The sequence below is a fragment of the Suncus etruscus genome, chromosome 1 (genome assembly GCF_024139225.1).
Source record: "Suncus etruscus isolate mSunEtr1 chromosome 1, mSunEtr1.pri.cur, whole genome shotgun sequence".
In the NCBI taxonomy this organism is placed as follows: domain Eukaryota; kingdom Metazoa; phylum Chordata; class Mammalia; order Eulipotyphla; family Soricidae; genus Suncus; species Suncus etruscus.
Window position 1 is genome coordinate 150,575,480 of NC_064848.1, and position 24,212 is coordinate 150,599,691.

At 42.6% G+C, this 24,212-nt stretch overlaps 1 protein-coding gene across 2 annotated transcripts in view; it reads left to right on the forward strand.

Moving 5' to 3' along the window:
- Window positions 1-24,212, forward strand: part of AGK (acylglycerol kinase) — a 74,750-nt gene that overhangs the window by 28,670 nt on the left and 21,868 nt on the right. For both annotated transcript variants that reach the window (XM_049774979.1, XM_049774985.1), the window contains exons 5-9: window positions 7,112-7,187; window positions 9,806-9,898; window positions 12,329-12,361; window positions 13,888-13,982; window positions 19,185-19,254. In XM_049774979.1, coding sequence (XP_049630936.1) covers window positions 7,112-7,187; window positions 9,806-9,898; window positions 12,329-12,361; window positions 13,888-13,982; window positions 19,185-19,254 — 367 coding nt within the window. The remainder of the gene's footprint in view (window positions 1-7,111; window positions 7,188-9,805; window positions 9,899-12,328; window positions 12,362-13,887; window positions 13,983-19,184; window positions 19,255-24,212) is intronic.

Sequence of the window (24,212 nt, forward strand, 5' to 3'; positions counted from 1 at the left end):
CTTTTGTGTATAGCTTGTTATAGTTTGGGTCTCTTGATTCTACTGTCTGTTGACATTGAGAACCAGGATTTTTAAAATTATTTATAGTTGAGTTTTAGGCTTAACACCAATCCCACTGCCAGTATCAACAGCTCCTCCTATTATTGCTTTGGTACCTCATCATCCCTCACTCCCCAAATAGCTCCCCCATGCCCTGCCTGCCATCTTAGCAGGCTCACTATTAAGTTTAGTGTTTGCAGCTTATATCTCATGTTTTCAGCATTGGTGAATCTGTGCTTTGGATGTATAGCTAGACTCCTCTCCTACCTCCCCAACAGACCAAAGCCTTGACCCTTGTTCTCCAATTGCTTCACTTTCTCATCTTCATCCTTCCTGCCTGGACCTCTTTTTTGTTCACCTCTTCTCTAGGCGCAGGGGTCAAGGGTGATTTAGGCATCCCTGCTTTAATATATTACCTTTCCTTATCCAATTATTCTAGATACCCGAGGCAGAACTCTTAAGCAAACAGCAGGTGCATAGCAGACTGGTCTAACTGGGCTAAGTAACTGTTTCATAATTGGAGACCTTAATTGGCAGTAGCCCCTGTGGCAGGGTGGCTGTTAGGGAACAGGGTTCACTCCACATGCCGGGAGGTGATCAAAGATTTAATTTTTTGTTTTTGTTCGTTTTTCTTTTGAGACACACCTGGTGGTGCTCAGGGGTTACTCCTGACTCTGGATTCAGGGATCACTCCTGGTGGGCTCAGGACACCAAATGGGATGTTGGGGATCGAATCCAGATCAGCCACATGAAAAGCAAATGTTCTCCCTGCTGTGCTATCGCTCCATCTCTATGGGTTTACTGATACTCATTTCTGAGGAACTGACCTGTGAGTTAGGGCTTGGAGAATCACAATGGGAGGATCTTTGCTCTTTCCCATGTAGTGTAGCCCATAGGTCAGGACACCCCCCCCCCCCCCCCAGGAACCTCATCTTCTCATCTTGACCCTCTCTTTTGTCATGTTCTTGGACATGGCCCTGGCTGGTCTGAAGGGTTCATATAAGGGGAATGTCAGGGGGTGGTAGTGGCAGTAGTGGAGGGGGTGGTGGTGGTGGTGGCAGCGGTGGTGGAGATACACACAAAAATTTGAGTTTGGTGGAAATTGGTGTGTCTCTGTTGCTTTAGAGGGTTGATGTGCCTCTGAGGGCTGGGTGCTCATGAACGGATGGGAAAAAAGGATAGTGAGGGACCCTCTATACTTTCCACCCAATTTTACTGTGAATATATATATATATTTAAAAAAAGCTCTTAAGTTAATTGATTAAATTTTTTTGGAACATTGTAAGGAACAACAACAAAAACAAAAATGTCGAAAGTCAGGGGCAGTTCAGTGACAGAACACGTGTTTCTAATGTTTCTAATGTGCGAGGGTTTAGGTTGGATCTGGATACAAGTCCCCTGAACACTGCTGTGTAGAGGCTGGTAGCCCTTGAGCTCTGCCCAGCCCTCAGAATGTTTATTTCAAAGTGAGTGGTAGGAGCTGGGATAAAACTAATACTGGGTAAAGGCCTTGTATGCAGCCAATACTGCTTTGATTCCCAGAACCACATGTTCCCTCAAATACAGAGCCCCAGCCCTACCCACTGCCCAAAAATAGTAAGAAAATTTTGGATGGTGTGGTTGTGATGGGGGTGGGATAGGGGTGTGTTGTGTATGTAAATATTTTAGGGGATTATTATGTTACTGACCCTAACCTGATCGGTGATTGTGCCCTACCCTAGGGTGTGACTTGGCATTCTGCCCCCACCCTAGGGTAGTACCCGATTCTGCTTCCACCATTGGGTGGTATCTGATCCCACCATTGGGTGGTACCTGATTCTGGGGGATAAAAACAAGGGTCTGTGGAAGGCGAGAGGCTTTTGGCAGGAACTGATGCTGAGGCTTTGGACTTCAGTCTTGTCCACCGAATAAAGCTAATTCCACAAGCCTGACTGTCTGCGAGCTGTTTACCCGCCGTTTCACCTCAGAACCGTTGGCTAGACAGGGTGGCAGACGCATGCTTCGAGCTGAAGGGGAAAGACCTCATCCTCCATCCCTCCCATCAGTCAGCCTCTTCAGGGGCTGACTTGCAACAGGGGTGTAACACCTTTGCTTCTCCACGAGGATTAGAACACAATTGCGGATTGGATTCTGCAAGATCAAAATCAAGTGATCTTATTAAAAATAAGCAATTAAAAATTTAAAAAAATAAAAATATCTCTCAGGCCCAGGACATATATATTTCCAGTGAATAAACTTCAGTTTTAAGTTCTACTTACATTTCACATCTAATAATACCGGAGCTTTAATAGAATTCTCTTTATTTGTGTGTGGGGTGCTTCCAAGCAGTGCTCCCTCTCATTAACTATAGGGGACCAGGCTGAACTGTGGGAGTCTGAGGATGGGATATTGCCTGAGCCCTAGAGTGCCAAGGGGGTTTCCTGGGTTACACTTGGCAGTGCTGGGGGTCCGGAGTCATTCCAGGGACCATGTAGTGTAGGGATGGAGGAGGGAGTCTTATCTGCACATTTCTGGTTCATCACAGGTAGATTCTTAACTTTAAAGACAAAGCAAAGGGACATCTTTGCCAAGGTCATCACTGCTTGCTTCTAGAAAAGAGCCCCTCAAAGCTTGCCAGTATCTCTTCTGTAAGTGTTTTTTCACCATTTATTTACATTATTTTTGTCATCTTGGCTCCTCCCCGACACGATTCATAATTTATCTTGTAGCTATTTAATTATGTAGCACTGGCTTAAAATTACATAAGAGCTTTAATAAATAACTGTATTTAGCATTCATAAATAATACAGTAAAGAGTAATTATTGTGCGTGTGTGAAGCTGGAAATTGCTTTGAGTATATATAGTTTTAATTTAGCTCAGGTGCTATCTCACCCTTAATTATAGAATAAATAATGCATTTCTTACTGGTAGCCTGTGTTTTTCCTCCTTTTGTCTATGGCACTCCAGGAGGGAAAATTGTTCTCCCTTGCATTGTAGGGATTTTTGCACCCACTGCATCCTGAAAAGGCATGCTCACGTCTCATTACTTTCCCTTCCCTTGCGCTGTTGTCACAGCATCAAGCAAGCACTAGGGTTATGTACCTCGTTTGTGGCGCTCACACACTTAGAGACCCCAGGGATCTCTTCTGGGTCTGAGCACTGGTCATGGCTGGCAGGTGGAGTGTTATATCCTCTCAGCCTCAGGTGAGTCTGCTTGGTGATCTGGGCATTGTCATCCCAGTCCTGAGAGGTAACTCTTCCACTCAGCTTCCTCCAGGGTCCTAGATCTTATTTTGAAGTGAACTCAGAGGCACCTATTGCTTTGCTTTGCTATAAGTAAAGCAATAGATAAGACTTCTTCAGGGTAGATCCATCGGGTTATGCCCAGTAAGGAGCAGTGTTGGGGCGGGGCTTGGTCCTCAGAATGGTCGAGGTTGAGCAAGGGAGAGGGTGTTCTTGTTCTTTTCCATCAGCTGCAGAGGAGTAGAAGGTGAGGGGTCTGTTTTCCTTCTTATGTACCATGGGTACTCATGAGCTTGTCAGTGATCCTTGTGAAAGTTTCTGTGCATCTCAGTTTCCATCATAATCAGTGAAAAACGGTTTGTGGGCCCGGAGAGATAGCACAGCGGCGTTTGCCTTGCAAGCAGCCGATCCAGGACCAAAGGTGGTTGGTTTGAATCCCGGTGTCCCGTATGGTCCCCCTATTTGCCAGGAGCTATTTCTGAGCAGACAGCCAGAAGTAACCCCTGAGCACCGCTGGGTGTGGGCCAAAAAAAAAAAAAAAAAAAACCAAAAAAAGGAAAACAGTTTGTGTTCTTACTGCCAGGAGATGGTTCTATGTAGTTATGAATGTTGAATTTTGCTCTGTGCTTGATTCTGTGCTCCTCCTTAGCCCCCTTTGCATCTTTTTGTAGGATTCTCTTGTCGAAGTGTGCCTCACTGATAAACAAAAATGCCCTTTCTGGGCCCGGAGAGATAGCTCAGCGGCGTTTGCCTTGCAAGCAGCCGATCCAGGACCAAAGGTGGTTGGTTCGAATCCCGGTGTCCCATATGGTCCCCCGTGCCTGCCAGGAGCTATTTCTGAGCAGACAGCCAGGAGTAACCCCTGAGCACCGCCGGGTGTGGCCCAAAAACCAAAAAAAAAAAAAAAAAAAAAAAATGACCTTTCTTAGGAAGAAGGCTGGAGAACTGAGGCCATGAAAGATATTTGACATGGATTTTTGTTGTTGTTGTTTGTCCTGAGCCACACCTGGGGTTGTTAGGATTTATTTCTGGCTCTAGGCTCAGGAAACCTGACAGGCTCAGGTGACCATATGGGATATTGGGAATCAAACCTAGGTAGGCCACTTACAAGGCAAGTACTGTACCAGCAGTACTATTGTTCTTGTCTCGGCACAGATTGTTCTTGTTCCTTTCATCTGACATGACATTTGGAATATCTGGGTAGAGGACAGGTCAGCAGGCATGTTTCCTATGCCACTGGGGAAGGGGGTAAGGGGGTACTTTCTGCAGCTTCTGCACCCTTTGATTCCTGTGGTATAGTATTTGCTTCCTGAAGTGAATTGGACAAAAATCATGATCAGAATGTCTGTGATGCTTTTACAGTGAACCCACTAACCCTTCCAGAGGTCACATGTTACCCTTGGAGATGTTTGTCCATTCATTTTTTATTTGACATTTTATTCCTCTGAATTAATACTGAAGTACTTTCTTTTTTTGGGGGGGGGGTCACACCCGGCCGCGCGGCAGGGGTTACTCCTGGCTCTATGCTTAGAAATCGCCCCCGGCAGGCTCGGGGATGTCGGGATTCAAACCACCGTCCTTTTGCACGCAAGGCAAACACCTTATTGTTGTGCTATCTTTCCGGCTCCTGAAGTACTTTCTTGAAGGAGGACGGACACTCACTGGTTTTGGTGCCAGGTTGCTCCTGGTGCTCTGGTGACTGTGTGATACCTGATTTGACACCAGGGATCCTGCATGCCATGCATGGGCTTATCTAGGTTTAAGTATCCTCTGAGCATGTCAGACATTATCCTAAAGATCAGGTTTCTAGGATTAAAAGGATTTGGGGGTGGTAGTGGCTGGGAGATAGCACAGCAGTTGGCGAGCTTGCGCCTGACCTGGGTTCAGTTCCCTGGTACAATTTGTTCCCCACAAACATTGCGGGGGTGGCCTGGCTAATCCCCAACACTTGAAAGTCTGAGCAGAGTCTTATCCTCAAGCCTTTGCATTGAGCATTCAAAGGTTGTGTTCAATGAGTCAGAATTAGCTATAATCTGATTTAATCTATGCCCTGGATGGTTTACCACTCTTTCAACCACGAAATTCTGGTGATTTTGCTGCAAGTATCTTTTTGTTTGTTTTTGGTCCACATTTGCATGCATTCTTGGGGGTGGGGGTAAATGCCCCTCTTTGAATTTAGGATCTCATACATGCATCCATGATTGTTAATAATTTCAAATCCAAGGGTATCTCCATTTTCTGCATTTTATTTTATTTTATTTTTGGTTTTTGGGTCACACCCGCCAGCACTCAGGGGTTTACTCCTGTCTCTACGCTTAGAAAACGCTCCTGGCAGGCTTGGGGGACCATATGGGATGCCGGGATTCAAACCACCATCCTTCTGCATGTAAGGCAAACGCCTTACCTCCATGCTATCTCCGGCCCTGCATTTTCTTCATTTTAAAGTTACAGTGAAATTCCTAGAGGAAAAAAAATAAAGCAAGATTCTTTTCTACAAAGACTTAAATTTCTGTTAGGAAAGGAAAAATAATCTACCATGACTCCAGGATAATCCAGTTTGGGATAATTATGTTGGGATAATCCAGTTTTGAAAGACTGCAGTCTTGCCCTCTTGGTGCTGCTTTGACTTTTACACAGCTTTTTTAGTCTTCTCTTGGCTTGAGAAAGCTTTGTAAAAACCCAAATCCTTTTTTGAGGGGGCACACCCTCTAAGTGGCCCTGGGGACCAGTGATTCTCAGCCAGCGGTCCTTTTTATTTTTGTTCAAAAAATTAACAGATTTAGTAATCATTGTTATAAAGTCTATAAACACTGAAACTTGTTTGCTGAAACATTTTCGCTTACCTTCTTGTTTTCTATGAAAAATTCACAGTGCTGATGAAAAATAGAAAGCTGTTTGTTAATGCTTAATGTCGGGCCCTATTTTTTCACTTGCAGTTACATGCTTTTGACCCTCGCCCTTCCTTCCAGGCAAAATGATCTAACCTTCAACTACCAATGAGGTGAGACCTAGCTCATCTCATTGTCCATGTAGGCAGTTTGGGAAACTTTTAGCTGTCTTTTTTTATAATTATGACACCTTTGTATGGATAATATACTGGTTGGTATGGATACTAACCAGGCGAACTTCACAGGCCTCCTGCTAATCTAATGCACTAAATTCCATTTCTATCTGGAATGCACCTGAGCCATTGCTCTCAGAGGTGCTGGAATCTATGAATCAAAGGTTCAGTGCATTTCTGATAACCTGTGATTTCTCTAGAGCTGCAGAACTTCTCTTAATGATGGAGTTCTTCACTCTCCACCAGAAAGGAGCGCGTGCGCTCTTTCCCCCCCCCCCCCCCCCTTACTGTCATCTATTTGTCTTCTGTCCCTTTGCCAGTAGTCTGTAAAACCCTTCTTTCCCTTTCCTTTACCCCAGAGCTGGGCAAGTTAGAGCTGGTGACTACCAGTTTATGTGGAAATTCATTTCTCACTTGACTTCCTATACTTGTATAAAGGAACGGGTGTTGAGGGCTAGGGAGACAGTCCAATGGGTAGGATACTTGCCTTGCATGTGACTGACCTGGGTCTAATTTCTGGCATCACATCTGATCCCCAGAGCACAGAGTCAGGAGTAGGCCCTGAGTACCCAAATAAAGCCCTGAGTACCCCAAAATAAAATAAAGTAATAGTGACTGCAGTGTGCTCTTGACCCTACCTTAAAAATAATAATAATAAAAAAAGGAAGCTTGTCTTCCATAGTTTATTGATCCAGTCTGGAGAAGATGGTTGGACTTTTTATTCTTCCTTGATGCTTCCTTGATGCTTATGCTAAGATATTTATGTTTTTTTTCCTGTATCTCTCTAGCAAAGCCAAGACCCTGTTTGAGAAAAATGCCGCCCCCATTTTACACCTCTCTGGCATGGATGTGACCGTTGTCAAGGTGAGAAGGGCTTATTGTACAGCTGACACATGTTGCTTTCAGACTCTATGTCACTCAGTGGGGTCCTTGGACCTACCTTCGGGAGGCAGCCTACTAGAGTTCAAGAGCATTGGCAGATGTTTTCCAGTGGCCAAAGGCCTGCATTTGTTCCCTCTCATCCAAGAAAGGACAAGTGAGATTTTGTCTTTTGGAAGGTGAAGTTGTTAATGCTATTAAAACTTCTTTTCGGGGCTGGCGCGGTGGCGCTAGAGGTAAGGTGTCTGTCTGTCTTGCCCAGCGCTAGCCTAGGACAGACCGAGGTTTGATTCCCCCGGCGTCCCATATGGTCCCCCAAGCCAGGAATGACTTCTGAGTGCATAGCCAGGAGTAACCCCTGAGCATTACCGGTGTGACCCAAAAACAAACAAACAAAAAATCCCAAAACCTTCTTTTCCTGGGCCAGAGCAATAGCATAGCAGTAGGGCATTTGCCTTGCATGCTGCCGATCCAGCATGGACCTGGATTCAATCCCCGGCATCCCATATGGTCCCCAGCGCCTGCCAGAAGCAATTTCTGAGCACAGAGCCAGGAGTATCTCCTGAGCACCGCTGGGTGTGGCCCAAAAACCAAACAACAACAACAAACAAACAAATAAAAACTTCTTTTCCTGAAGGCCAGAGAGATAGTACAGCAGGTAGGGTATTTGTCTTACATGTGGTCAACCCAGATTTCATCCCAGCAACATATATGGTCTCATCATTCCATAAGGAGTGATTCTTGAGGGCAGGGCCTAGAGTCAGCCCTGAGCACCACCAAGTGGCAAAAAAATAGGCAGTGTCAGGGCTGGAGCAATGGTACAGTCCTTAGGACATGTGCCTTGCAGTCAGCTGATCTGGTTTGGATCCCCAATATCCCATATGGTCCCCCAAGCACTGCCAGGAGTAATTTGAGTGCAGAGCCAGGAATAACCACTGGGTGTGACCTGAAAACAAACAGAAAAACATAACAATAACAACAGTTGTTTCCTGAAATGAAAGTTTTGAAGAATTTCATGGCAGTCCACATATGTTTGACATTTTCTCTTTGAAATTTTATTATTTATTTATCATTTATTAATAATTTTTATTGAAAGCATTGTGAATTACAAGTCCTTCATAGTTGATTGCAGGCATACAGTGACAGTGAATTAGGGCCATTCCCACCACTAGTATTGACCCCCCCCTCCACCAAAGTTCCCAGCATGCTTCCTATCCCTCTACCCTTACCCCCTGGTCTGCCAGTGTAACAGGCCCATTTTAAGTTCAGATTGTTAGAATTTGGGTCTCTTGATTCTATTATTATTGGCTTTGGCTTGGGTATTTAGTTCTGCCCATTTTTTATCTCCACCAATGGACGCGAGACCACTTGGCCCCTAGCCGCCAGTCTCTTTATTTTTTCTTCTCCAGTTTGTAGAAAAATACAGAAATATGAGGTAAAACGAAGTAATTCATGTCCCAAGGTTCTATGAGAAAAGCAAATTTATTTTTATATTTTAAAAAAGTTACATTTTCATATAGTCACTGTGACAAGTTACACGTGATTGGGTTTAAGGCATACAGTTGTTTTGATACCACTCCTTTCCTCAGAGCCCACTTCCCTGAACCAATGTTTTCCTGCCCCCATTGGCCTTCCAATTATCAGTTTGCTTTTACAAGAAATCTTTTTAAAAATATATATACATTTTTGCCTTGTGATTACAGCACTGTTGCGTTTCTTCATGCATAACTAATACTTTATCACCTTTTAGCACCACCTCCTCCTCCTGGTTTAATGCTTCCTCCACCACAGGCATCTCCTGCCCATTCTTAGCCCCCATCCTCTCTACCCCATCCTGTCCCAGCTTCCTTATGGGGCTGTTTCCTACTGAATATCAGTCTACATGTTCTTTGTTTCCATTCTTTGGGTATTCATTGTTCTATTTGGTGAGGGATTTTAAATGATAAAACTTTAGAATTTATGAGATTTAGGGAACAAGAAAGGGGACCAAAAATAAGAAGGAACTATGTGATTTCAGAGCAGGCCTGAAGACAGTTTTGATGTTTTTTTGCTTTATTTTGCTTTGGGGTCCCACCTAGCTATGCTCAGATACTTCTTCCAACCCTCTATGATCAAGAGTCACTTCTAGTGGTGTTCAGGGGATCATGCTGTACTGGGGATCAAATCCAGTCATCCTGTATGCCTGGCCTGCACCCGGCTCGTGGAGCTAAATGCTCCAGGACTCATTTCTGAGCTCTTTGATCTATCTCTGCTGACTTTAGTGATATACATAGAGGTTCCACAGATATTGTATTTGGTGAAAAGCACGTGACTATGGAGTCTGTAAACCTGTTTCAGTCCCTGTTCTCATCTTTCTGACTTCCTGTCCTTTGCTTTTCATAAAAGAAACTGATCAGGTAGTGTTTTATGATTCCATAAGTATGAAACTATAAAGACTAGACATAATTGCTTTGGTAGCAGTTTGGGTCTCCATGTCTGTCAATAATGTAGAATTTAAGGAAAGACTCAATGTCAGACTTAAGAAAAGATCTTGAGTTTCTAAACCTTTGAGCTTATGGCTGGGATAATGCATTCACCAAAAGATCCTTTTGTTTGTGTTCCAGACAGATTATGAAGGCCAAGCCAAGAAGCTCCTAGAGTTGATGGAGAATACGGATATGATCATTGTCGCAGGGGGAGATGGGACCCTGCAGGAGGTATGAGTGCCTTTCTATCTGGAAGCAGTTTGGAGGGGGGGAGGGGATGAGAGTAATGGAACCTGGGCTAGCTGCAATGGAAGGGAGTCATTTATTCCTCACCTGGTCCCATAGGATGGCTCTGTAGCCAGGTGACCTCTCTGTTCTTCTCATGCATTTTTGGTTCATTGTTTTGTGTAGACTCTACACCCCTTAATTTTTATTTTTTAAAATATGAAGTTTAGAACCGGAGCAATAGCAGAGCAGTAGGACGTTTGCCTTGCATGTAGCCGACCCAGGTTCAATCCCTTGCATCCTATATGATTCCCCTGAGCCTGCCAGAAACGATTTTAGAGTCAAGAATAACCAACCTCTGAGTGCTACCAGGTGTGCCCCCCACTCCCAAATATGAAGTTTGAGCCACTTGGAGACAAAATGGTGGTAGTTTTTGGAAGGCTCAAGTTAGAATCCTTTTGTTAGGAAATTACAGTTTGCACTGTGAGGAATATTTTTCTGGGAGGCAAACTTAAGGGTTCTATGGAAGGCATTATTGCCTCTGTTCATTCCATGTCCAGATGTGTGCATCTGTCTTCATTGTAAAAATATTCCTATTTTTTTTAACACTGACTTGGGTCTACTGGGAGAGTGAGTGTGGGCCCTAAGAGAAACAAGATCCTTTTTCAGAGGCCGGAGAGATAGCATGGAGGCAGGGCATTTACCTTGCTTGCAGAAGGATGGTGGTTCGAATCCCGGAGTCCCATATGGTCCACCGAACCTGCCAGGGCGATTTCTGAGCATAGAGCCAGGAGTATCCCCTGAGTGCTGCCGAGTGGGACCCAAAAACAAAAACAAACAAAAAGATCCTTTTTCATAGACTGTACACATGACTGGCCCTGGTGGGTGCTGCCACCATCCTCTGTGCTGGGGTCCACTCTGTACCGCCTTTTCCAAGGGAATTTTCCTATCATTTATTTTTCATTGATGTGCAGAAATCAGGGCAGAGAGGACTGGTGGCATGGTCCTGGTTTGACTAAGCAATTATGTGAGCCCTTAATAAGCTGCTTTTGCAAAGTCCTGGTTTCTGATCCTGTAATTTTTTTTTAATGGAATTCAGATGAAATGTGAAGAATTCTGATAGCAGCCAGCCAAGTTCAGTCCTAAAACTCAGTGAGGTGGAGACAAGGGAGAATACTATTGGCAGTCTTTACTTGAAAAAATGTTTTCTTTTTTAATATAATTTAAAAAAATCTAGGAACCATGACTTACAAAGATATTCAGTGGGGATCCTCTGCCCCCATTTGTGTCAGCTTTCTACCACCAATATCTCCTCACAGCTTCCTTCCCATCTCCTGGCCCACCTCCTTGACAAGATATTTTTAAGAAAGTCACAAATTGTGTTTGGTATCAGACTAGTCATATGGAGATGTACATGAATATGCATGAATAGACAGGATTGGGGGAACATCACCTCCTACAGAAACAGACAGATGATTATCCAGCCCGAATGGATGATGAGAAAGTTGTTTTTCATTTTTATTGATGTATATGAGATTATTTTTTGTATATGAAATTTTTAAAAACAAATTTTTGTAAATGATTCTAATTGAAATATCTTTGGGGGACTAAAGAGATGGTACAGGGCCACAGTGCTCGCCTTACATTTGGAAGACCAGGTTTGATCACTGATACCATGTATTGTCTTCTGAGCACAGAACCAGGAGTGAGCCCTGCATATTATTGGGTATGACAGCAAAATGAGAGAGAGGGAGAGGAAGAGAAATAGGAAAGAGAGAAGAGAGAAAATGATAATGAATGCAATCAAGTTCTGATCCTATTTAGAGTACTGTGTTTGAAGAGTGAGTACAGGGGCTGGAGAGAATACAGTAGGTAGGGCATTTGCCTTGCATGCTGCCAGCCTGGGTTCAATCCTTACCTCCCCTCCCTCTTCTATGGTTCTTCCAAGCCTGCCATAGTAATTTCTCAGTGTAGAGCCAAGAACAGCCCCTGAGCACTTCTGTGTCTGGCCCCCAAACCTAAAAAGGAGTGCAGAATATTTGGGGAGGAAGGGGTTGGGGGACAACTCCCAAGCATTGTTTGGGACCTTACCAGCCACTCTTGTCCAAACCAGTTTAGCAACTCATTGTGAGTGCCTACAGATGCAGTGCTTCTCAGACCCTGTCATGCCAGGGACTACCAGGACTACCCTAAAAGTTCTGGGGACCTCCAGAGTCATCTTTAGTGATCCTCAGAGGCCAGTTGGCACCTGGGATGGGCCCCAGGTTTAATAGACCCAGCACTATATAGCTGGCCCAAGAGCCAGTGCATCTTTCTGTGTGGTTTCTAGACAAAACAGACAGACTTGTATCCTATGAAAACCATATCTAGTGATACTCCAATGAAGACAATGCATGTTGTACCTGCCAGCTGTAATATTTTGTTTAACCTTTGTAGGTCATTACTGGGCTTCTCCGGCGAGCAGATGAGGTGAGCCTGCAGGAAGGTGTGATTGATTGCCTGCAACTTTGCTTTTCTCTTCTGTGTCTCTTTGGCTTTCTTTGACCTTTTACCTCTGCTATATGTAAAGGTGGCCTGAATGGTGCTGTGGGTTTTGAGAAATGAGTAGCCTGTGTCTCTGGGCACTTCTTTACACCAGAGACCTCTCTGGAAGTCCCAGGGCCTTGGCCCAAGAGTGTTTGTTTTGTTTGTTTTTTGGGGGGGCCACATCCGTTGGCGCTCAGGGGTTACTCCTGGCTATGCACTCCTGGCTTGGGGGGACCACATGTAAGGCCAGGGGATTGAATCACGGTCCGTCCTAGGCTAGTGTTTGCAAGGCCTTACCTCTAGTGCCACCACTTCAGCCCCCTTAGAATGTTTAAATTAAAGATTTCCTTATAGAAAACTTACTTCGAAGAATGTCGTTTAATGGGTGATGGCATATTTATATACTGGGAGCCACTCAGCAGTATGGATAAATGAGCTGAGTTCATAAATAACCACAGGGTTAAATCTAGAGTATATTTAACAATAAACTGGCTGCTGCCACATTATCAGTGGTGTATGCTTGAAATTTATAGATGATGTTAAAGTGTACTTTCAATTCAATAAAAAAAGTCTCGTATGTGAGTAGGTGTATTTAATCACCATTTAAGAAAAACAGTGGAACAAAAAAATCAGGCTGCCAAATTTGCTTTTTAGCCAAAGTTTTAAAATTCAGAAGGCAAACATGCTATTATGGATGCTTGGAATAGTCGTTATGGAATCCTAATACAGCTGGGAAGGTCACTGTACCAGTCCCAGGAGGATCTTTTCTTAGGAATAGAATGAGCAGGACTTCCATTATACCTGCATTGCTTATTTCTTAAAGATATTTGATGCTGGTTTCCAAATTGTAACATTCATTAAGTCTGTTCCTTGGTGACATTTGTGACATTATTTTATATGCCTATTTAATAGTTGTCGTCTGCTTCATAAATAATGCTTTATTATATAAAAATAATTGTCTGTCAATGTTAAATTTTATGAGCAGCCTCCTATTTGATAAAGAGCAAGCATGAAGCTTCACCACCCCTCAGTGCTGGTAGATCTTATTCATAGTTGAGGTTGTTCCGAATTTCACAACCTCTGCTTGCTTGCGGCAGTTAATTAAGCCTCCTGCCATGCCTGTCACCAGTCATTGTCTAAGTGTTAAACCTCTCGGTTGAATTTTATCTTTAGCTTTTGCAGATAGCGAGACAGTGTGATACAGTTTCTGTGCTGGGAGTTAATTTATTAAATATCTTTAAGACCCTCATTTTTCTAATCAGATTTCTCCCAGTGAGCAGCCATTTGTGGGGCCCAACCTTTTCTTCCAAAGTCAGAGTGTGAGTGATTCTCCAAGCTATTTCACCTGGGGGCTGCTTCTGTTCTCCAATTACTGCGCTGGGGTAGGGAGGGACCTCTGCCCTGGTGGGTGCTTCTGTGCCTCTCCTAAGCCCTATTCTGATAAAAGTAAAACCTTTTCTTCCACCCAGGCCACCTTCAGTAAGATCCCCATTGGCTTCATCCCGCTGGGCCAGACCAGCAGCTTGAGTCAGACCCTCTTTGCTGAGAGTGGGAACAAAGTCCAGTAGGTTGTTAATGTGGGATGCTGGCATGGTGGGCAAAGAGCTGGGGGCGTGCATAGCCCCAGATGTGTGTGATTTATGCATGTGTGCGAATGCAGAGCTATTCTGGGTTTTGATATCCTGAAACCTGAGTTCACTCATGGGAGGACCTGACTAGGTCATAGGGGAAGTTTCTCATTTAGTTTCTCAATATTCTTTGTTGGAGGGATAAGTTTTCCAAGTTATGTGGTTCAGTTAGCGATAGCAGAGACAGTTTAAGTGTACTAGGTGACAAATAGGCATTCCCTCTTGGAGACTGAGCCAGCAGCCTTCGCTTTATTATCTAGATTTTATCAGTGGAGGAGACATCTAAATGAAGTCACTTCCTCTTGGGAATGAATGCCTCAAGTGGAAGGCAGTGTGGATCGAGTTGCCCGGAAAGCCGATGGCCTTGACATCTCAATTAAGCTGCTTTAAGTCTAACAATGTCTATGGAAAATGTGCTCAGGAGTCAGGCAAATTGTTGGTGGCTGTTGTTTTTCTGTGTAGTGCTTCCTATTAATAGAACTTTATTTAGCTTCTTGAGTTTGTTATGAATTGAATCACTGACTCTGCCAGTCGGTCACAATGCAATTAATTGTGAATGAATTGTTTTTAAGCTCTTGCTGACAGGTGACTGATCTTAAATATAAGTTGTTTGATCCATTGGGAGAAACCAGTAACTGTTGAATAAGTTTATTAAAATCTTAGAACATTCTGGATATAACATTCTAAAATTTATTGCTATGATAATACTCAGGTGGTATTATTATTATTATTGTTGTTGTTGTTGTTGTTATTATTATTATTATTTTTTGCTTTGGAATTTTGGTGAGGCAGACTTCCATAACTAAAATTCTGTATATAATAAAAATATAAAAATTCCATATATAATATAAAAATACTATATGATATATATATTAAAAATAGAATGTTATACATTGTTATTATACATTAAATCCTGTTCTAATATTAGGAATCAATGTATATTTTAATTTTTTATTTATTTTTATTTTATTTTTGTTTTTTTGTCACACCCAGTGACACTCAGTGGTTACTCCTGGATATGCACTTAGAAATCGCTCCTGGCTTGGGGGTTCATATGGGAACACTGTGGTCCGTCCTAGGTCAGTCGAGTGCAAGGCAAACGCCATACCGCTTGTGCCACTGCTCTGGATCCACATTATATATTTTTAAACAGTTGACATTTCTTATAAAACTGTATAATTTGGGGCCAGAGAGATAGCAAGGAGTAAGGTGTTTGCCTTTCATGCAGGATGGTGGTTCGAATCCTGGCATCCCATATGGTCCCCTGTGCCTGCCAGGGCGATTTCTGAGTGTAGAGCCAGGAGTAACCCCTGAGCACTGCCGGGTGTGACCCCCCCCCCAAAAAAAAAGTTTATAATTTATGGTTCAGAGTGATAGCGCAGCAGTAGGGCATTTGCCTTGCACACGGCTGACCCTGGACGAACCTCGGTTCCATTCTCTGCATCCCATATGATCCCCCAAGCCAGGAGCAATTTCTGAGCCCATAGCCAGGAGTAACCCCTGAGCATCACCGGGTGTGGCCCAAAAAAAAAAACAAAACAAAAAATGTATAAATTATAAAAATGTATATAACATATATATATATATATATATATATATATATATATAAATTTATAAAAATTCTCAGGGACCAGAGTGATAGTACAGTGGATAGAAGGCACTTGCTCTTATGAAGCCAACTAGATTTGATCCCTGGCTTCCTATATGGTCCCCAGTTTATAGCCAAGAGTTATTCTTGAATAGAGCCAGAAGTAACCCCTGAGTACCTCTGGGTGTGCCTCCCTCCAAAAAACAAAAAAGCCTTGGTTGTTATATCAGGCACTGGGCATAAGCTACACATCTATCAGGGTTTCCATTAGACAATTTTTGTGCTTCAGCCTTAATGCCTATGTTCAAGTGAGTGTCAGCTTCTTCTCCATTTCATTTTACTCAAGATGTCATTTTACTTGTCAGACATTTTAGTCTCAATTGAGAATTTCTGGGGCAGTAGAAGTAGCAGGTACTTTTTTTCCACAGACATTTTGTATGTCTGTGCAAAGCACTACCTGATTCAGGTTTGGGTTACTTTAGACTGGTGTTCTTCAATCTTTTCATACCTGAAAACTGGCCATCTGTCCTGCCTACCAGTCCACACAGAATGGGCATCATTGGCCATGGCAGGAGGCCAAGTGGTTCTCACTTGTTGTACACCGTGGATGGGCAGAGTTTTATGGCCATGCTTTTTGACAGTTTCTCTTCCCCCTCCCATCACCTTAGGTTATCTGACCTATATTTCCTGCATTCTCAAATACTCTGCCTTTGGAGACAGACCTGAGCCCTTCAAGAAGTGCTGCCTTGTCCCCACATCCATTTACCTGCTGTGCGACAATCCTCAAAGTTGAGAATCAACCTTGATTTTTTTCAAAAGCTGAAATCCAACCCCCAGTACCCCCACTCTAATAGTTAAACTGATGGTGTTCCTGCCTTTATACTTTTTAAAAGATTTATAAAACTTAATTAATAAGCATGCTACCCCAGGCTACAGATTTTATAGCCCCCTTAACATAGTAAAGACCTGAGACCTTTAAAAAGAACCAGGCCTTCTTTTTTTGCACTGCTGTGAAAATTTGTTATTCTCATGATGACTGCAGGGGGAAAAAAAGAATCTGGAATTCAAGGTAATTGGATTGTAGGTAAATAACTTTAAAATGTAGCTGGTCTGTGCAATCTTACTGCTTTATGTAGAACTTTCAGTTATCACTAGAGAAAGATAAATGTAAACCTAAATTTTGCTATCTTCTGCCAAGAAATTTTGAAAAAAAAAAAAAGAATATAAAAAGGTCTTTCATTTACATCATCTTTTGAAAGGTCAGTCTCTTGGAGCTAGAGAGATAATACAGCAGGAAGGATGCTTGCTTTGCACATGGCTGACCTGGGCTCCATCCCTGGCACCACATATGGTCCCCTGACCACTGCTAGGAGTGATTCTTGAGTACAGAGCCAGGAGTAACCCCTGAGCATTGCCAGGTGTGGCCTGAAAACCAACTAACAGAAAATAAAAAAGACTCATTATTGATAGAGAAATAGGTGAATGTAAAAATTTATTTCAGCTTTTGTACTCGAACACAAGAATGTAATTGAAGCATCTGAGTTAACATATTGAAATTTTAAAATGCACCTCACTTTGTTAGAAACACAAAGTCAACTATCTCTGATTTTTTGTTACACCCGGTAGCGCTCAGGGATTACTCCCAGCTCTGCATTCAGAAATTGCTCCTGGCAGGCTCGGGAGACCATATGGGATACCAGGAATTGAACCAGGCTCTGTCTGGTGTTGGCTGAGTGCAAGGCAAATGCCTGACCACTGTGCTATCACTCTAGCCCTAGCTCTTATTCTTGACTTAGGTGTTTTTATTTCAAACCCAGTTACTCATATGAGGAGGCTGTAGAGAGCAGTGCTATGGGCTTGCTGGTGGGATGTGCAGATGCCCATTTACTCTTTGGAAAGAAGCCACACACTGTGAGAAGGAGGCATGGCACTTTAAACCTGAACCATTTTTGTATGCTTGCTCTGTTGTCTTAGGAATTTTATTTCATTTGAGTCTGTGTCCTCACCTGTATTTATGAAATGGACAATGATAGTCCTTCAGAAGATTATAGAAAGGCCTTGTACTACATACCGTACCCTGAGCACTGCCAGGAGTAAGACCTGAGGATACTGGTCCAGAAACCAAAAAAGGAAAAAAAAAAATATAGATGAATTAAATCAACTTACTTTCTAAACAATTCCCGTCTTATAGTACACCTTAAACTCCAGATGAAACAAATTCTTTTTTTGTTTTTGTTTTAGTTTTTTTGGGGGGCCACACCTGGCACCGTTAAGGGGTTACTCCTGTCTCTGTGCTCAGAAATAGCTCCTGGAAGGCTTGGGGGACCATATGGGATATTGGGAATCAAATTTGGGCCTATCTCGGGTCAGCTACATGCAAGGTAAACGCCTTACTACTGTACTTTTGTTCTGGCTCTGAACAAATTTTTATTAATGTTTATCATTGTAGTTATTTTTTTAACATAACAATACAGTAGAATGCTAACATTGCCAAACTTTTCGAAAATTCAATAGGGATGATTTAGAAAAAGATTGAAAGCACTTAAAAGTATGAATTACTAAGGCATAAAGTTAAGAAAATGTGTATAAGTGCCATTTGCTTCTAAGTCTGGCCTAGTTCCGCTGGCCTCAGTAGATGTGTGTGAGAGTATGTGCCTTTTAAAACTAGATCTTCACCATCAGAACGTCTCTCTGAACGGTGACACAGAGACACAGAGATGGAAATGAAGCATATTCTAGTAATCCTGGACATTAGATATATCCCGGGTTGTGGACTATATTCACTAGGGTAACTCCAACAAGTCTTAAAACTCCAAATTTAGAATCTCAAAACTCAATCCTTTAATTATTCTCGGAGTTGTTAGGGTGAAAAGAAATACGCTTTTGGAAAAGGCTTGGCTTTCTGAATGGTAGATTTTATTCTTCCTTCAAATATCATTTTCCACTGATGAGTTAGACATGATGTAGAAACTCGGTGAATATTGAGTAAGAAAATAAGCGTTGCCTTCTTAAACCTCTCTTAGCCAAAGCTTTTTATTTCAGTCTGTTCATAGAATTCTGTGTCCCAGTGGGTCTGTGATTCTTGTTGAACTCCTCTCTTCTTAGATGATTCTGTGGGAACATTTTTTTCTTGACTGTTAGCACTCAGGTAGGCTTGTCTATGTGTGGTATGTAAGGTATGTTTAGGGTGTGTATGTAGTGTTGAGGGGGTGGGGGCTTATGGTTTGGGGAGGATGGTACTGGAGGCGGTCTGTGTTTATTGTCATATGTGTGGGGATTTGTGTATGTGTATGGGATGTGTGTGGTGTGAGGCTTATGGGGTGTGTTTGAGGGAGATGGGGTGAGGTGTGAAAGGGTATTTGTGGTATGGTATGGGGTCTGTAATGTGTGTGGTGTGTATGTGTGATGGGGTGTGGGGTATTGGATATGTGTGAAGTATGTGATGTGTATTATGTGTGTGAGGTATGTGGGGGTATGTTTGTGGTGGTGGGTAAGAGAAGTGTCACTTGTTTTCCACAACCTGATCTTTGGCTCTCTCATTTTTCTGTAGACACATCACGGAGGCCACACTCGCCATTGTAAAAGGGGAGACTGTTCCTCTTGATGTCTTGCAGATCAAGGTAAAGTCATTTCTTCAGAGTTTGAAAAAATGTGACAAACTCCATTTTTTTCTTAAAATATGGGTGTTTTATTGAGTAAACTTCACTTTTTTTTTTTTTTTTTTGGTTTTTGGGCCACACCTGGCGGTGCTCAGGGGCTACTCCTGGCTGTCTGCTCAGAAATAGTTCCTGGCAGGCACGGGGAACCATATGGGACACTGGGATTCGAACCAACCACCTTTGGTTCTGGATCGGCTGCTTGCAAGGCAGATGCCTCTGTGCTATCTCTCCGGGCCCTAAACTTCACATTTTTATGTTGAAGGAAAGAAGCCATTTCAGTCAGATTGTAATGAAAATAGCAATTTATTTTCTTACCTTTGGCTTCCTACCTGTAAGTTTCTCATAGAAAAAGAACTTAACCAGTTTTATCTTAAGGAATATCGCTAAAATGCTTATAATGCTTCTTTTTAAAATGATGGTGTATACATATAGATACGACATAAAATTTACTCTCAACCATTTTCAAGACTAATATTCAGTGGTATTAAGAATATAATGCTGGGCCCGGAGAGATAGCATAGTGGTGTTTGCCTTGCAAGCAGCCGATCCAGGACCAAAGGTGATTGGTTCGAATCCCGGTGTCCCATATGGTCCCTCGTGCCTGCCAGGAGCTATTTCTGAGCAGACAGCTGAGCAACGCCAGGTGTGGCCCAAAAACCAAAAAAAAAAAAAAAAAAAAAAAAAAAAAAAGAATATAATGCTACATTGTAATGACTGATTTTAGACATTATATCTTAATGTCTTTGTACTATGTCAAAATTCTTTTATTTCCCCCCTGTAATATAGTTGATCCTGTCAATTTCCTTCGGATCTCAGAAAAAAAATCTCTATTTCATATAGATTATGATTATTTTGAGTACAAAAGAGTAAATCCATGTAAAACTCTTAGGGCAATGTTGGATTTTGTCTTCTTTAAGTTTATAGCAGCCGAATTTTCTCCCATGCCTCACCCAGGGTGGACTTTTTCTCATATCCTGTCTACCCTCTGTGTGGACATGCCACTAGAATTCAGGTTCCTTGGTTATCTTGCTATCTCAGCTCTCTGATGGAGCTTAAGAAAAATGATTTGTCTGACCTTTTCTCATTCTTTGGAGGAAAGAATGTTCTTCATAGCTTACCAGTGAAGAAAAGAATTTTCCGTTTCTATTGTATTGGCTTATTGATTTATAGAAGAACTCACAGATTATTTTATTTATTTATTTATCTATTTATTTATTTATTTATTTATTTATTTATTTATTTATTTATTTATTGGTTTTGGGCCACATCTGGTGGCGCTTGGGGGTTACTCCTGGCTCTGTGCTCAGAAAACACTTCATGGCAGGATCAGACCATATGGGTTGTCTGGGATTGAACCCAGGTTTGCCGCATTCAAGTAAAATGCCCTACCCACTGTGCTATCATTCTGGTCCCCGTAGATTGTTTTAGAAATGTACACATGATGGTGACCGAGCAATAGCACAATGAGTAGTAGCATGCTGTCTTGCATGTGGCCGACCCAGGTTTGATCTTGGCACCCCATAATGTTGCCTGAGTATGGTCAGGAATAATTCCTGAGCACAGAGCTGGAAATAACCCCTAAGCACTCCTGGGTGTGGCCCCCAAACAAAACAAAACCAATTGGAGGGACTTTAACAACAGTAGTTGGCAGACCAACACCCTCTAAATGATGGCTGTCAGAGGCAGGTCAAGAATAAGGCAAAGAAATACTCAAAAACGTATGGATGCCTAGGAAACAGCTCAGAGAACAGGTATGCATGCCTTGTATGCTCAGGGCCTGAGTTTGAGTTCCAGAACTTTCCAACCACTGCTGGATATAGCCCTAAGGCTCCTGATCACCATTCAGAATGGACTTCATGGTCCCCATCCGTCTGGTCAAACAGCACTGTCCTGGCTCAACGACTGAACCATCTAACCTGTGTTTTGCCAGGAGTGACCCGGAGACCCCTGAGCACTGCTTAGGAAGACTCCCACTGAAATGGATAGAACAGACAGACATTGGAGCGGGCCTGACACTTCCCATTTCGAAACAGTTTGTACATCAAAAAAAGGAAGAAAAATGCAACTGAATGATAATGCAGTAAATGAACATGAAGCATGAACAGAAAGCAGTAAATGAACACAAACTACAGGAGGACTGCCAGCTTCCATAGAATGTGGAAGGAATTGGTAGAGAACCTCCATTCTGAAGCCAGGGAGATGGCACAGAGGCCTGGAGCACATGGTGCCTGGCTCCGGTTGTTGCACCCCCTACAGCACAACTCACCCCCTCCCCCAGGAGAATTGCCATTCTGCAATCACCAATGAATACTTGATTTGGTCAGAGATCACCAATGAATGCCAAAACCTTTTGGATAAACCAGGACCTTGAGATGATTAGTAATCATGAAGGGAGAATTATGACTATAGGAAGTAGAAAAATCTAGCATATACTTCTGCACCAAATGATCCATTTTAGAATTATCAGTAATGACTCACTCCTATTTTCTCACTGCTCATTTCAGTAGGATCACATTGATCCTGGTGTGATCTATTGAGAAGGCTAGTACATTACCTATCACACATTAGCTAGTCTGCATCAGTAACAAGGAAGAAATATTAAATCCAATTCTGGGCCATTTGGAAAAAAAAACAACTAATTGGTTTAGCCTCCTCAACAATGTCCTTATTGTGAAATCCAACCGAAGAGAGAGTCTGTTCAAGAAGAAAGAAACTGTTTAAAAAATATGGTCATTAAATCCAGGATGAGATCTTGAAAAACAGAAACAAGCATAAAAAGTATTATTAGCATCATTACAGCTATTTTAATATGGCCAGTGCATCAGTCTTAAACACCAGTGTTGGATTTCATGAGCATCTTCATGTTGTTGAGGTTTGTCTCTCTGTGTCCTTTTCCTGGGGAAATAGATGCCGAAATACTGAAGGGTAAAGGATCATAAGCTGCAGTTTATTTGCAAGTGATTAACCGGAGCTACAGAACAGGCAGAGGACTAACATGTGGAAATACTTGCAATTGGTGAATCTGGATGAGAAGTGTAAGTGCAATTCATTACCCATAAAAAGCAAAACAACAAAATACCTGAAGAGGGGCTGGAGCCATAGCATAGCAGACAGGTTACTTGCCTTAAATCCACCTACCCAGGTTCAATCTTCAGCATCCTATAGGTCCCTGGAGCACTGCTAGGAATGATGATTGAATGTAGAGCCAGGATTAACTCTTGAGCACTGTTGGGTATGTTACCTCCAAACAAACAAGCAAAAAGACAAACAAACATATTTGTGAAAGAAAAACGGTGAAGGGAAGACTGCTCAAGAGCCATGCCTGATTCTCATTCAGAATCTTCTCTTCAAAATGAGCTTAATTCTTAGAAAATTGATGTTCTCACTTGGTATCCTCAGAGTTCAGAAGTTATTCCTCCATTATATGCTATCCCAAAGGGATGAAAAGACAAATCATTAAGTTAAAAACTCAGCTATCAGCCTTTCGTAATTAATTGACTCAGATCGGTCCTTAAAATGCCCAGTGATATCCAGGCTGTCTTCTGGAGGCGATGAACATGAAATGTTCTCTCAGTTTTCTGACAGCGGGAGCCACACTCTGCCAGGCACATCTGTACGGAGCCCACAGCTTGCTTCCTCCTCCTTGTGCTTCTTGCGGAGTTCAGAATTGTCCACTGGACCTCACTGGCCATGATAAAAGTGATTTAAGTTCAAGAGGATTCTTCAGCCTCTAATGAAGTGAAGTTGTCCTCATGAAATAGAAAGACTATATTGAAAGAAATTTCAGCTGAGGAAAGCTACAGATCAGCACCTTTATTTTAAAATAATGACTTGTATCAGACTGATAGTGTAGCATTTAGGGCGCTTGCCTGGCACACAGCTGATTTAGGTTCAATCCCCGGCATCCCATATTGTTTCCAGAGCACCTTTAGGAGTAATTCCTGAGTGTGGAGTCAGGAATGACCCTGAGTATTTCTGGATGTGGCGTAAAGATCACAAAATTAAAATAAAAAATGCCAAAGATGAAGAATTGGGACATTCTACTTAGTAACCTCGGAGTTTATTGCCTCTTATATATGTAGTTGAAGGAGAAAACTCCAGAATTATGAGGAATTAGCTGGAAGCTCTTGACTTCTGATATTTAAACAATCCTTTCTGCCTTAGAATTTTTCTTTCAATACACTGATTTTTAGTGTTCAATCGGCTCCAGGCACTGCATATTGATGACAAAGTCTGAGAAGCAGAAAATCTTTGCAATCAATTCCTAGAAAACAAAACAGCCTGGTTTCTGGGGGGATCCATCCCTACTGTAGGTGGATTTTTCTTCCCCTTTTTTCTTAACTTATGAAAATCACTTTCAGAATGTGGGGGAAACACTTAAGATGCAGCCCAGCATGAGAGTTCTCTTCTCAAGAACAAGCAAATTCACTTGCAGGAATCCGATGAGCATAGGCAGGGGTAGTGCTGGACATTCTGTGGCCAGTGTCCGGTCATGTGACTTCATCCTGGTCACTGCTTCATGGCTTCAGCTTCACTCTGCTTGCTCTCTCATAGGAGGAGACTTACAATGGCGTTAACCAGTCTCTGCCTGCTTTCCACCCCCCCTCTATCTAGAATCTCTCAACTTCTTTAGTAGGAACCTACCCAATTAACAAGAACTTTTTGCTTTCTTCTGTTCTGAAACCTTTATAGGGGCCACACCTGGTAATTCTTAAGGGCCTGGAGCCTCTTCAGGTGGTGCTCAGGGGCCCCTGGGGTCAAACTCAAGGCCTCATACATCCTTGGCATGTGCGTTGCCATTTGAGTTCTCTCCCCAGCCCCTTTCATATCTACTCCATTTCATCACTTGAGTTATTTGTTTTGGGGCCACACCTCGGCTATGCTCAGGACTTACTCTTGTCTCTGCACTCAGGAATCAC